This window comes from Sceloporus occidentalis, unplaced genomic scaffold (assembly GCF_023333645.1).
Source record: "Sceloporus occidentalis isolate IW3139 unplaced genomic scaffold, rSceOcc1.0.p SCAF_3, whole genome shotgun sequence".
Taxonomy (NCBI): Eukaryota; Metazoa; Chordata; class Lepidosauria; order Squamata; family Phrynosomatidae; genus Sceloporus; species Sceloporus occidentalis.
This window is the reverse complement of record NW_028316983.1, coordinates 85,241,368-85,256,655: the sequence shown is the minus strand read 5'-3', so window position 1 is coordinate 85,256,655 and position 15,288 is coordinate 85,241,368. Positions and strand designations below refer to the sequence as shown.

Here is a 15,288-nt window from a genome sequence, read left to right as displayed (position 1 = left end):
TTTAAGCTTTGTATGTTATTAATTTTTATCTGTTTTATCTGTGGTAAGCCACCTTGAATCCCAGACATCATCATCATCACATCATCATCCTGAAATATTAACTTGCTTCCCTGAAATGTCTTTGCCTCCACGGATATTTTTGGCATTGTTTCCTTTGTCGACTTCAGTATTTGCTATACAAATAAGAGTTCCTGCTGCAGTCTGTTCATGGTTCTCCCTTATACCCTGATTCTTGATTTTCTCAAGAGATTACACTACGAGAAGACTCCAGGCTCTTTAATGCTGAATGCTTCTTCTGTCACTGCTTCTGCTTTTTCTCTTTGGCTCCTACTTCTGTAAACACTGTCATGTGTACTCTAGCAGCCATTCATGTGCAATGCTCAACAGAATGGCACATAGTAGAGGGGTGAGATCATTGCTGAATGCTGAGTGTGTTTTGCAACCTGCTAAAAACATCAGCAGAGAGAACAAAATGTGGTTTGAAAATTAGTTGTGGTCCTAGTATGGAAGGAAAGTGAGAAGGAACAAGTGTTACATTGACTCAGCTTGAAAATGTTGTGTATTGAGACATGCTATGAACTCCCCAACAAACTGCAGGGCATTTTATATCCAGGGAGACTGCATGACTAGGCTGGTGGGGAAGGGGCGGAACATGCCTGTCCATGTGATGAATTAGTTATTAATGCCTACCTCACAAGCAGTGGAAGTGGTTGTCGCTCTTGGGTCACTTGTGGACAACTCCCCCCCAACCTCTTCTCTAATTCTGTACACCATAGACCCCAGGGTCCTATGACAGGCTAATATGGCCCCCAACTCCTGTCAGGTGCCTACTCCTGTATTAGAGATTGGCATTCCTGGTATGCTAAGAGCCAGATACCATAAATGGCCCACTGCTGATCTATAGAGACCCCCTCATAACTGACCCTAATGCTACTTTTTCTAGTGTCCTTTCATATTATACAATAACACTATGATTTCTCTTTAACTGCCATGGATCAATGCTATGGAATTCTGGGATTTGTAGTTTGTTGTGGCACCATAGCTACTGACAGAAAAGGCTACCTATCTCAAATTTAGCCTTCTCTGTCAGAGAGCTCTGGTGCAATAACAAACTACAAAGAGACTCCTCCCTCCATAACTGTCATCCTCTGGCCTGTGAGGGAGTTGACCAGGCAGGCCCAGCTCCATCAAGGCTAGCCTAAAGGAAAAGACTCCTCCCTCCATAACTCTCATCTTCTGGCCTGCGAGGGAATTGACCAGGCAGGCCCAGTTCCATCAGGGCTAGCCAAGGAAGAGACTCCTCCCTCCATAACTGTCATCCTCCGGCCTGCGAGGGAGTTGACCAGGCAGGCCCAGCTCCACCAGGGCTAGCCTGAAGGAAGAGACTCCTCCCTCCATAACTGTCATCCTCCGGCCTGAGAGGGAGTTGACCAGGCAGGCCCAGTTCCACCAGGGCTAGCCTGAAGAAGAAGAGCCCTCCCTCCAGTCCATCTGCCTTGGTCCAGGCCTCAGAGGGAGAGAAGAATGCTGGACCTGATTCCCTCCCCTCCTCACCATTCTCCTTTTGTGTCGTGTCTTTTAGACTGTAAACCTGAGGGCAGGGAACCGTCTATTATCCCCTCTGTTGTAAGCCGCCCGGATTCCCAGTGATTGGGCAGCATATAAATAAATCCTATTATTATTATTATTATTATTATTACAAATCCTAAGATTCCATCGCATTGAGGCATGGCAAGTGGTGTCAATCTATATTAATTTTGTAGTGTGGCAGCAAACACAGTGGTGACAATGTAAAGCAGATGAAATCTGCTTGCTCTCAGCAGCCCATTTGTATTTCATGACCTTCATGATGCCTCCATCCTAAACTTTTCCCCCTTTTCCTGCCACCACCTATGACACACCAACAGGATTCCAGCCAATGAGTGATGGAAAGATGCAGAAGCAAAATGACAAGTGTCCTTAGTCATGGAGTGAGGGTTACACATAGGGAGTCTATCTTGCTTGTTGTTGTTGTGTGTCTCCAAGTCATTTTTTACTTCTGCCAACCATAAGGCGAACCTATTATAGGGTTTTCTTGGCATGTTTATTCAGAGGGGGTTTGCCATTACCATCCTCTGAGTCTGAGAGTGTGACTTGTCCAAGGTCACGCAGTGGGTTTTTATGCTCAAGTGAGGAATTGAGCCCAGAGATCTCTAGAGTTGAAATCTCTGGCTCATTTCTGTCTTACTACTAAAACCTAAAAGCTGGTCTACTCATCTTTGTATATTGATACATGTAACAATGATATTGCATAAGTCATAATAATTAATTATCTTCTTGTTCTCTCCCCCACCCCCAACAGTTTTATCATCAGTAATGATCATATGGAGAAAAAAGGCCAGCTAGAATTAAATATTGAGCGCACTGACCGGATTCCACCTACTTTACTTTATAACAAAGGTCTCCATATTGTGGAGGGTAGCAAAGGATTCTTAACTTCAGATATTCTTCAGCTTACAGATGTAGACAGTCCAGTAAAAAACCTCACCTATATTATCACCCAGCACCCACAATATGGACATTTATACTTGAAAGAAATGGTCATACACTGGGACCAATTTACACAAATGGATGTGGATAATACAGAAGTGTACTACAAACATAATGGAGGAGCTGGGCAAATTGATAAGTTCTCATTTATAGCTACAGACAAGGTCAATCATGGAGTTTTGGTGAATGGGCAATTGAGAGATGACCCCATTGAATTTATAATACAGGTATGTATGGATATGAAATGTATTTCCTTTTCTTTATATGGTAGATATTTCTTACAAGTTAAAGTATACTAGCTGGTACTGTAAATATATTGTATATGTAACATTCCCCCAAAAGGCTCCATAGGACCTCTATGCTCTATTTCTTACCTTTGAAATCTTATTTATTCATCTCAGTGAGTCTTCTCCTATTGTGCGGCACCTTTTTAAATGCCAAGACTCAGCCTCACTGCCTTAGGGTATGTTTACATGGGCCAAATAAAACACTCTCCATTTTAACAGCAGACTGTCCAAACAGCATATGGAATGATTGGGGCCTAATCTAGACTTTTCATTGTCTCAGGACTTTAATCTGAAGGGGGAATGAGGATTTATTCCAAATTTGAGTGGAAAATCCAGATATTTGCATGTGAATGTGGACTGCACTCTATAGAGATGTTGATGTGAGGCTGGGGGGAGTTGTTCAGAAATATGTACATTTGCATAAATGAGGGAAAGGGAAAAAACCTGGAGCAGCCATGGTCATGCATACTCTAATTTATTGGGCTGGGATGAGTTTGAAAGGAAGAACTGTGTGTGGACAATTCTCCTGAACTGACCTCGGAGAGTGCATACAAGCATGTGGTTGCTGTGGATTGGGGTAATCTGAAGCTAGATTTTCCTATTGGGGTATACGAACCATTTGTCTTCTTTTTTTCTAGCTGTTTTCAATTATTAATTTCTGATAGCTAATGGCAAGTCCGTCATTTGTGCTTCTAAGAAGCCCAGTTTGGAATTTTGACTTGAAATTGGCCATTGCAATTTCAGCTGGCAAATAGTCTGTTAAATCTTGAAGTGTCTGTACAATATTGTGATAGTTGTGTCACAACTTCCATTCTTGTGTCTGTGAAGTCCTGCTCCCTTTGGCATTTTGACTCAATACTGGCAACCTGGACAAAAATAAAAAACCTCTTTTAAATATTGAGGCTTCTTCTGAGAAGTCCAGTGAGTTTTGGCTGACACATTTGGAGTGGTGCTCTTTTATTATTATAGATGAATGAATCAACTATGAGATTACAGTTGGCATTTATTACTGGAGAGGGAAAGTTGGGAAGAAACAGGCCACCTAATGTGATAAATAGAGCTTGGAAAAGTTAATTTTTGAACAATAATTCAGAATCCCCCAGCCACTGTGTCCATGCTGACTAAACTGCTGTTCTAAAAACTAGGTCTTCCAAGCATACTTACTTAGCAGTGCCTAGCTAATAAGTAATACAGGTTGTGTTTCCCTTATCCAGAATTCGAAAATCTGAAAGACTCTAAAATCCAAAATTGTCCATATAGGTAGCTGTGATAGTGGCACCTTTGCTTTCTGATGTTTCAGAATATACAAACTTTGTTTCATGCACAAAATTATTTAAAAATATGATGTATATAATTATCTTTGAGATACTATATATGAAACATAAATTAATATCATGTTTAGACTTAGGAGCTTATCGCTTTGCACTCTTAAAATGGGGCTAGGCCGTTTTAAATGCTGTGCCTGCCTCCTGTTGCATAAAATAGGGATTTGGAATGTGAGAAGCATGAGCCAAGGGAAGCTAGACATAGTAAAAATGGAAATAGAATGTATGAACATAGCAGTACGGGAGGTGTGTGTGTGAGTGAATTAAAATAGACAGGGATGGGCCACTTTGAATCAGATAACTACACAGTCTTCTACTCAAGGAATTTAAAGACAAGAAGAAACGGGGTGGCTTTCATACTAAGAAAAGATACAGCGAAAGCAGTAATAGAATACAATGCAAAATCAGACTGAATCATCTCAATAAGGCTACATGGGAAACCAATGAATATCACCACAATTCAAGTATATGCCCCAACCACAGATGCGGAACAAGAAGAAATTGATATATTCTACGAAGGAGTACAGGAAGAAATTGACAACCCACCAGCACAGGATGTCAAGCTGATTGTTGGAGATTTGAATACCAAAGTCGGAAGCAAAAAGGATCTGAAAACAGTAGGCAAATTCAGATTAGGCATAAGAAATGAAGCAGGTGAGCATCTGGTAGATTTTTTTAAATCCAACAACCTATTCATTGCTAACACATTTTTCATCCAACCAGAAAGAAGGTTATACACATGGACATCACCAGATGGCCAACACAAAAACCAAATAGATTATATAATTGGAAGCAAAAGATGGCAAAACTCCATAATGGTGGCCAAGACAAGACCAGATGCCAACTGCGGTACAGATCACAAATTACTATAAGACTGAAGAGGAAAACAAAACCAGTCATCATTCCAAAATACGATCTAAACAACATCTCCACCAAATTCTTCGGCAGTATAGGGCACAGATTTGCACTACTAAGCATAATAGACTGAGAACCAGAAGGGCTTTGGTCTGAAGCCAAGGACATAATAAAAAAAGAATGCATACAGACACTTTCAATGGACAAAAAGAAGGAGAAGAAACCATGGATAAAATGTTACAAGCAATAAAGGAAAGAAGTGAAGCAAAACAAAAAGGAGATAGGAACAAGCTAAGAACAATGAATGTAACAGTACAACAGCTAGTGCTTAAAGATAAAGAAAACTACTATAATGAACAGTGCAGAGAAATAGAAGACAACAACAAAAAGGAGAGAACAAAAGACCTATTGTACAAGATCAGGGAAATCAAAGGAAAGTTCAAACCAAGGACTAGGATGCTCTATGACAATAAAAATAACACAATTGAAGAACAGGAAGGAATAAAAAGAGGATGCATGCAATACACAGAAGAGCTATATAACAAGATGACAGAATTAAGGACACATGGAACAAAGAGCCATATGAAGATGAAACCCAAATTCTAAAAACTGAGGTGAAAGCTGCAGTAAGAGAAATGGCAAAAAAAAAAAAAAAAAAAAAAAAAAAAAAAAAAAAAAAAGGCACAAGAAACAGATGATATTCCAATTGAACTGCTGCAATCCACATTGACAGAGTCCCCTATAGTGCTAACTAACATAGGTCAACAGGTATGGAAAACAAAACCATGGCTGACAGACTGGAAATGATCAATACACATCTCCATCCACAAAAAAGGAGACACCAAAGATTGCAGCAACTATAGAACCATAGCACTAATATCCCATGCAAGCAAAATTATATTCAAAATTCTACAACATACTCCAACCATACATGGAGAGAGAAATCCCAGAGGTCCAAGCAGGGTTCAGGAAAGGAAGAGGCACAAGGGAACATATTGCAAACATATGATGGATAATGGAATGCACCGGGGAATTTCAAAAGAAAATCAGCATGTGCTTTATAGACTACAGCAAAGCCTTTGACTGCATAGATCATGAAAGGCTATGGAATGCCCTTAAAGACATGGGAGTGCCAACTCATCTGATAGTATCAATGAGAAATCTGTAATCAGGAGAAGAGGCTACCGTCAGAACAGAATATGGGGAAACAGAATTGTTCCCAATTGGCAAAGAAGTCAGACAAGGCTACATCTTATCACCCTACTTGTTCAACTTATATGCAGAAAATATTGTAAGAAAAGCGGGCTTGGACACAGTAGTAGGAGAAAGGAATATCAACAATCTGTGATACGCAGATGACACCATAATACTAGCAGAAAACCTCAAAGACCTGGAACAGTTACTAAGGAAGATCAAGGAAGAAAGTGCAAAGGCTGTTGTTGAACATAAAGAAAACAAAAATAATGACCACAGAGAACCTACATAAATTTGAATTAGACAATGAAGAAATAGAAATAGTAAAATAATTTTCACACCTGGGATCAAATATAGATAGAAATGGTGACTGCAGCCAAGAAATCAGAAGAAGGTTAAGAATGGAAAGGACAGCTATGAAGGAACTAGAGAAGATCCTAAAATGCAAGGATATACAACTGAGCACAAAAGTTAGAATCATACAAGCAACTATATTCCCTATTGCCATGTATGGATGTGAGAGCTAGACTGTTAAGAAGGAGGATAGGAGGAAAATCAATTTATTTGAAATGTGGTGTTGGGGATGAGTGCTGATTTTGCACTGTACGCTCTGACAGCACTTTTCTCCAGCACTACAGCACCACTGGGTTTATAGGAGTGCATACCACCTCACCTGCCCTTTTATGTGCGTGTGTTTGTAACTATGAATACTCAATTTGTCTTGGCTCCTCCTGCAGCTCTCTTTGTGCTTGCTCTCCTGCTTTCATTTCAGATGGGCACCAGGTACCACAGATGGAGATGGCTATCTGAGTTCTGTGGCTAGGTCCAAAGCAGGCATTAAAAATGGATAGGGTTCATGTATTGTATAGAAGTAAGAATTTTGGTGGGATCTCTTTTGTTTATTCAAAATTCAGACAATCTTTTTGATCCAAGCAGAATCCAGATCCATGGAATGCTGAGGAATTCTTTCAAAATAAGTGATACATTCAAATATATCTGAGGAATGGATTAAAATTAAAGGTGGATTAGAAGATCAGAAGAAACTTCCCATTCAGCTTTCATGACTTAGTCCTGGAGCCCACTGATTTCCATGGAATGAACATCACAATTCTGTTTTGAAGTGTTGTAATTCACCTGTGAAATTTAGCTCTGTGCCTTTAAACCTATTTTCAATGTTAGGAACACATTTAACTGCTTATTCAGGACTGAGAGGCTTAACATGTCTGGTAAATCATCCTCAGTGGCCACTAGAGAGAGGCACCTCTGGCAAAAGTTCAGAAATCAGTGTTTCGGAAAGATTGGTTTGACCAGCTCTCATGTGAGTGCATGTTCCTGACCAAATGCAGTCAAATTCTAAATGACATTTAACTGCTCCCTTGCTACTCCTAACTATGGTCAAAACCCTCCTGAACCTCACAGGATACTCAGGAGGAGCTTATTTAGAACTCCACTTATTGTGCCTTTGTGTTCCTATTTAATATGTGGAAGCTGTATTTTGAATAACCTGTTTTGTCGTGATTTATTGAGGAGTCTTGGGAGACGCTTGCATTTTAAAATATGCTTCTACTTGTTAAGTTGTTTAAATGGGGATTTCTGTTTATTGTCAACAGCTTTGACACATACAGACAAAAGCAATGCATTTTTACTCAGACGTAAGTCCCACTGAGATCAATGGAACTTACTGCCAAGTAAACACGCTCTTTCTAAGTTGCAGATGACCATTATACAAATGGTCACTGTGTGAGCCTGCCTCCATCCCTTATCGTTAAAACTGACTGTGCTGTTTTTGAAGGGTTGTAGATTTTAGAACATAAGGGGTTAATGGGCAGTAGCTTCTAAACTGCATGTATCTTAAAACTCATGGCCTAGTTTACTAATCAGTTGTCATAAGATGTCAGATAGGGAACCATCACTTAAGGATTGCAGAATGCAGTCAGTCAAGCAGCTAATTGGTTGGACAGTGGCATGAAGGTGTATATCCCAGAGGAGGGTGAATTAGCAGAACAGGTGAAGAAAGTTTGGATAGATGAGCATCTCAGTGGTATAAAACTCAACACTTGGCTGAATTACATTGATGTCAACCAGGAGGGCAGCTTTGTTCCTTCTTTGGGGAGTGCTCATCATCACAGTGGGCTGAAAGACCATAATTTCCCTTCTCTGGTCTAATTTCAGAATGAAACTGCTAGTCAGCTGAATGCTTGAAAGAGCACAACCCAAGTTGAAAGAGACAGGAGCACTGTGACAGCTTCTTTCTGTCTTAAATGCTGAAAAGCATATGCTTTCTACTGTGTTTACCTTTGAAACCTATCTTTCTTTTCACATATCCCAGCAAACTGGTCTGGCAGTGCTTCATAATACAACTTGTGGCTCTCTCTCCTGTTACCTAAAAATATCATCCTTGAAAAATCTGACAAAGTGCCCAGTGAAAAACATCAAGAGTTTTCACCACTTCCCTTTTGTCTTGTTATTCAGAATTCTTTCCAAAGACAGCAGCTATGAATCCCTCCCTTCTTTTGCTGCCCGATAATCACTGTACTCACCATTGTAAATGGGTGACATACCTTCATTAGAGATAGATACATTGATTGAGCAAAATAGATATATGCTGTTGTTGTGCACTTTCAAGAAGTTTTTGACTCATGGTTAACTTATTACAGAGTTTCTTAGCAAAATTTCTTCAGAGGGTTTTTGCTATTGCCTTCCTCTGAGGCTGAGAGAATGTGACTTGCCCAAGGCAACCCAATGGATTTACATGGCTGAGCAGGGATTTGAACCCTGGTCTCCAGAGCCATAGGGGTTGTCTACACAGGTGAAAAAATGTACTCCATTTTCAGTTCTGTGGCAATACATGACGTATGAAGAGTTTCACAGTAAAAGTACTTCTTTTAGGTATTAATATGAATTTTAAAAATACAATTTTTACTCCACAGTTTTAGGGAAAATCTGGTTTTTTATCTGTGTGTTTGGTGGGCTAATTGGAAGATGGAAGTGTTAAGGAAAATGCAACATGGGATATACAGTGACTGAAATAAAACATGTATGTGAGAGTCAGGATGACTCAGCAAAAGCAATTAGGAGCCACACAGGTGTAAGTGGTAATGTAATTAGCAAGTCCTAAATGCCAAGGACAGAAATGCAAAGTGGATAATTGAACACACCTGAGAATTGTTAAAGTGGACAAGGTGAGATGATGAAATCATTAATTGTGGGATGAACCAAGAGAACCAATGAAATGGTTGTACACGCCCACTGGGTGGAAACTGACAAGAGTGGGTGGTGTTTTCCAAGGGCTATAATAATTGCTATGAATCCCAATGTATTTTGTGGGTAGTAGTGAGGAGTATTATTGGAGTATTGGAGTTGTGTTGGATAGTTTTGGAGCTGTATATAGTAGAATAAAGTAGATCTTTTATATAAGACTACTGAGTTGTCTGGTGTCTTGAGACAAGAGCCAGCTGGATCCTGAAGAAGTGAGAAGACTTCTGTGGAAGCAAGAGTGAGAAGGCTTGGAGAGTTCGTCAGGGTCTTCAGCCTATTCTCTGTAACTCTGCTGCTCTAGAGCAAAGCTTTAACCACTGGCCAAAACTGGTCAGCGCCGGTGCGTAACAAGGTGGTGAGTTCGAGCCAGAGGTGAAGAGCTACAACTCCCATCATCCCTGACAGGAAGTAGTTTGGCACCCTTGGTGTCACCATTTTCCCCTCACATTCACAGCATAGTAACTGAAGGTTAGCAGGACTTCTGAAATGGAAGTGTATTTAGTGTTTTATAAACTTTTTAAATATGCAACCATCCTTCTGTATTTGCAGAAGTTGGGGGCCTAGGCTTCATTGATGGTCCCTCATTCATTTGATCATTCTCTAGTTTGCTCTCTTGAGCAGGGGAAGGAAGAGGGATGGAGTAGCCAGAACTACCATTAGCTCTATCAACTCCAATGCATCATGGAGAATACAGCTTCCCATCTCCTTCACTGTGTTTGTCAGCATGGAGAACTTTGCTGAGTTGCTGCCACCCCTTTCACAGTAGAGTCCAGCCATGAGATCAACGGTGAGGGGTAGATGGGGCTACCTTCTCACTAATGCTTGACTTTGGAGCAACTTCTCCAGCAGGGTTGTAGTTGGGAGGGACGGAAGCAACTAGGTGAAATGTTCAATTGCTGGCAATCACAGTGAAGGAGGTAGGCAGCCTTCATCCTGTGTGTGTGCATCAGGAGACATTAAAAATACATTTTAATAAACAAACAAACAAACAAACAAACAGATAGTGGGAGGAGAATGTGCCATTTTTCCTACCCTCCCTTACTCATGATCATTCAATGGGATGCAAAGGGGGGGTTTGGATGAGGGAGGCATGAGAATACAAGCTGGCAAGATTGACAGGTAAACAATAAGGCTATTGGTTGATGGTTTTTTGGCACGAGAAGAAAAAAAATGTACTCCCATTTGTACCAGTTTGAATCTAGGCACAGGAAATTTGTGGCAGCCAGTATAGTTTCAGTTAGTTTATTTTGAGTAGGTGACTCACTGGGTCACTACGGTGTCACAATAGACCAAGAAAATGTGGGATAAAGCTGGCTTTTATTTTTGTTTTTTGTCATTGTAGGCAACCCCATAGCCAGTGTTCAAACCACTGCACCATATTAGCTCTCTAGTCAGTTTTTATTTTACAAGAAACATCAGAATCCAGATTCACTTTGAAGCCACAGTCCTGGGTACATGAGTAAGAGCTTGTGCAAAACCTCAGACTGAACACATCTACTGCCACCATACACAGGGAAAGGAAATAATATATTTAAATGTATAGAATTGATATCACTTATTCCATGTTACCTCCATGTTTCTAACAGAGCTTGAGACATATTTTTAAAAGTAACAAGTTACATTTATAGTCCAGAAACCCAAATGTAGTTGTCATGATGTTACAATTTTTAAAATTCTTACTGGTTTCTCAATGATACCTCAAAGAGTTCTATTAGTTATTGCATGGGGGGGGAATCAGAATGCTACAAGCTATTGGCCTATGCTATAGGATACACTCTTCACCCATCCAATTGTTGTTGCTTCATTACTGACAACAGAGCAAATCAATAGCACAAGACAAGCATTTGGCATTTGAACCATGTAATATTCCTTCTCCGTCATAACTATAAATATAAAAAATAATATCACAGTTATACCACAAAATAAGTGACACTACCCCTTGAGGAGTTACAATTTTATACCTTCCTTACTGGAGAAAAAGAATGAATTAAGAGCAATGAGTCATTTGTAACTTGTGGCTTTCTAACTCTGGTCTCCAAGTTGTAAGTAAGCAGATGATAGCAAAAAAAAAAAAAAAAAAAAAAAAGTTCACAAGTAAGAGAATCTGCATTTCCATGCAGTTGAATCAGTTATTTAGAAATAGAAAATGCACATTTGTATCTAATATTTAATGTTCACATTGAATACATTGTTTAGAAGAACACTATAAAATTGTTTCTCCCTCATTTTGCCAACAGGTAGAATGCCAAGACAAAATGGTTCCAAAACTCTTAGTAAAAGTGAGCCCAAGCACCATACAAAACCTGAAAGATGGGAGATTGGCTATACCTATCACAGTTCACAACCTGAAAGTTACAGACGATGATAGCAAAGATGAAGATCTCATCTTTAGTGTTCGGCGGCAGCCTTTCTTTGGGTATCTTGAAAATCCAAGAGCAGGTATTTACCGCCTTTTCAACAAGGTGATGAAATGCCAACAAATAAATTTAATTGCTTATAGAATCTTGCAAGATAGTAAGGTAGATTTGGCCTGTAAAACTCAATCTACTGTTATTGTATAAAAATATAAACCATGAGCGTGTGGCATGCACATTTAAGATAAATGCATAAAAGACTTCGTTATTTCCTGTAAGCTTCTTTTCTAGTGTGCTTTTCTAGTCACTGATTATATGACTCACTGTTTATCTGATAATGTAATTAACATTTGCCAGCCTCTGCTGACTCGAATCCTGTCTCAAAACATTTGTTTGAAAAGTTGCCTTGTCTCTGAGCTGTCATTTTTAACATGATAGAAATAATTATCCTGAATCAGGCTGAACAGCTTAAAATAATTTGAGTTTCAAAGAGTCTGGAAGACAAGGCCATTTTCAAAAAATGAACATTGATCATTCTGCATAGAAAAATGTATGTTTTCTTTATAATATTATATTCATTCCCTCTTTTTTTCTTGGAGGTGGTCTACTGAAAAATTCTTTTACTCAAGATGATTTAAACCAGCATAATATTCGGTACATTATAAATCCCACCACTGAAGTTACTTCTGATAGCTTTGAATTTGAAGTCTTGGATTCAGCTGGCAATGTAATAGTTCCAGAGATGTAAGTGACAAGAGTAGACCCATTTCATGGGGAAATTCTTCTAATACTGTATTATGATATGTGGAGTTCTAGACACCTGTCTTTTAAAGTATTTCATTCATCATAGATTTTCTGAGTGTAGGCATTTAATGAGATTCAGCCTGGTTTAGTGGCTTTGAGTATTGATTTGGATGCTAGGAGACTGGAGTTCAAATCCCCATCCAGCTATGGAAACCCACTGGGTGACCTTGGGAAAGTCACATTCTCTCAGACTCAGAGGAAGAAAAAGCAAACCCCCTCTGAACAAATTTTGCCAAGAAAACCCTGTGATAAATTCACCTTAGGGTTGCCATAAGTCAAAAATGACTTCAAGACACACAATGGGAAACTTTGCAACAAGCTAGTAGAATGAGCAGGTGGATTGTGAAAAGCATACTACATTATGAAGGCTTGTGCTTTTTGTGAATGGCCAAGGAGATCCTATATACCATAAATCAGATAATATTGGGAAATGTCATGAAATATTCTTTTGTCCTCCATCTTTGTTCCACTGAGAGGCTTGACTATTGTGAAGTGTTGCCCATACTTGCTTTTTAGTGAGGAAAAGGAAATGGAGGTATGGAGCAACAACCAGTCTAATGTATCCAAGAAGTGAGCTGGTAAAAGAACAGTTTTCCTAGCAGACAAAACCCAGCAGCCTCCATTAAATATTCTATTGATTTAATTTGGAGACATGGTTTGAGAATCTTATTTGGTTGTGCCAGTGGTATGCTTTGGTATCCAATAACAGCAGAACTTGCTCCAAGAGGTTTCCCAACCCTCTGGAAAAGGTTTTTAGGGTGCACAAAGGAGTGCAGGAGGGAAGGTGTGCTGATTCTGGTGGAAGCAGTGGGATCCTGTGGAAGGACTGCATTGAAACCTGGCTGCAGTCAATAGTGATCAATATCAGAACTATTTTTCTCATTAGAATCAATGAATCTTAAAGTTGGAGGAAGGGGCCTCATGGACCATCAGGTCCAACTCATTGCTCAATGCAGGATCTCTAGCTAGAGCATCAACAGCAGGTAGATGTCCAATTTCTTTTTGAAGACATGCAGAGAAGGAGACAGCAGCAATTTTCTGTGCAGTTGTTTCCATTGCCAAACTGCTCTTACTGTCAAGAAATTCCTTCTAATGTTCAGTTGAAATCTCCTCTCCTGTAACTTAAATCCATTAGACCTAGTTCTACCTTCTGGGGAAGCAGAGAACAAGCCCCCACCTTCCTCTTTCCTGTCATCCATTGAATTATTTAAGGAGTGCAATCATGTCACACCTCAGTCTTATTTTCACAAAATTGAACATGCCTAGCTTTTAAAATCTTCCCTCATATGTTTTGTTCTCCATTTTTCTTATCCTCGTTGTCACTCCAAATTGTATATATGCTTCTTAAAATGAGGCACCCAGAACTGAATGCATTACTCCAGATGAGGCCTAACCAGTTCAGGATACAGGGGGACTGTCACTTCCTTCAACTTGGATATATGCTTCTACTAATGCAGGCTAAAATAGCATTTGCCTCCTTAGAGGGATTTGTATAAGCTGAAGTTTCTTCTACTTCCATATCATATATCCCCATGATATCCAGCTGGACAATACACTATTTAGGCATGTATAGAGTCAGTGTGATGTAGTGGTTTAAGTGTTGGACAAGGATTCTGGGGTGCTAGGATTCACATCTTGCTCATCCATGGAGACCCACTGAGTGACCTGGGGAAAGTGTCTCTCACCCTAAGAAGAAGACAATTGCAGATCTCCTCTGAAGAAATCTTGCCTAGGATAGTGTCACCATAGTTTAGAGTCAACTAAAAGGCACATAGCAACAAATGTAAGGTATAATGGCAAATATATCCTTGATCAAGGAGGTCATAGTACAAGAATTGTCTCTAATGTAATATCGACATAAATTAATTTAAGTCTAAGTTGCAGTCATTGCATAAAGACAGCAATTATTCATGCTATCTCCCGTTTCCTCTACTTTTCTATGCATCTGATAGGGAATAGGAAAAAGGCACATTGTAAGACAGGTGCCTGAGCTGTTCTTATATAAATAAGCAAAAATCCCCCATTCTCAGTTTCATTGAATTTCTCAAAACCCCATATGTATTTTGTTCCTGTGTTTCACATCAGATTGTGAGGGGTCTTTCCTGCACGGTTAGCACTATTTTTGGATTCCCCCCCCCCCCTATATAAACATTGATCTGTGTAATTTATTTCATTTATACAACTTTCCCCCATTAACTAAAGCCTTTTTGTGTGTATTTTTTCCAATTATGCATACACTCAGCCCTATGTATCCATGAGTTCTTCATCCACATATGCAACAATCCATGGCTTGAAAATATTTTTTTAAAAAAATCCAAAAAACAAAACTTGATTTTACTATTTTATATAAGGGACAGGATTACTACCCCATTGTATATAATGGGACTTGAGCATCCATGGATGTTGGTATTGACAGGGAGGGGGGATCCTGGAACCAAACCCCTCTGGCTACCAGGGCCCACTGTATTTTGATTGTTCTCATTCTAAAATATGTGCATTTCTCAGAAATCCCTTATAAGTCTCACAAGTGTGGGATTGTTCAACATGAAGAATGCTTTTTTCTCTCGAGTTTTGTGAACCATGAAAATGCTACTTTCAATAAGACTGTACAGTACAATAAAAATTTCCTTCTATTTCTTTCTCTGTCTGTTCAAACCAGCATAAATATAATGTAATCACCTT

The 15,288-nt window shown here is 39.4% G+C and overlaps 1 protein-coding gene across 1 annotated transcript in view; it reads left to right on the top strand.

Annotated features, from left to right (window-relative positions):
* The window catches only part of LOC149316364 (FRAS1-related extracellular matrix protein 1-like), a 130,365-nt gene that overhangs the window by 90,852 nt on the left and 24,225 nt on the right, over positions 1–15,288 (top strand). The window contains exons 24-26 of the mRNA XM_089515282.1: positions 2,342–2,756; positions 11,686–11,887; positions 12,402–12,546. Of these exons, the coding sequence (XP_089371408.1) occupies positions 2,342–2,756; positions 11,686–11,887; positions 12,402–12,546 (762 nt within the window). The remainder of the gene's footprint in view (positions 1–2,341; positions 2,757–11,685; positions 11,888–12,401; positions 12,547–15,288) is intronic.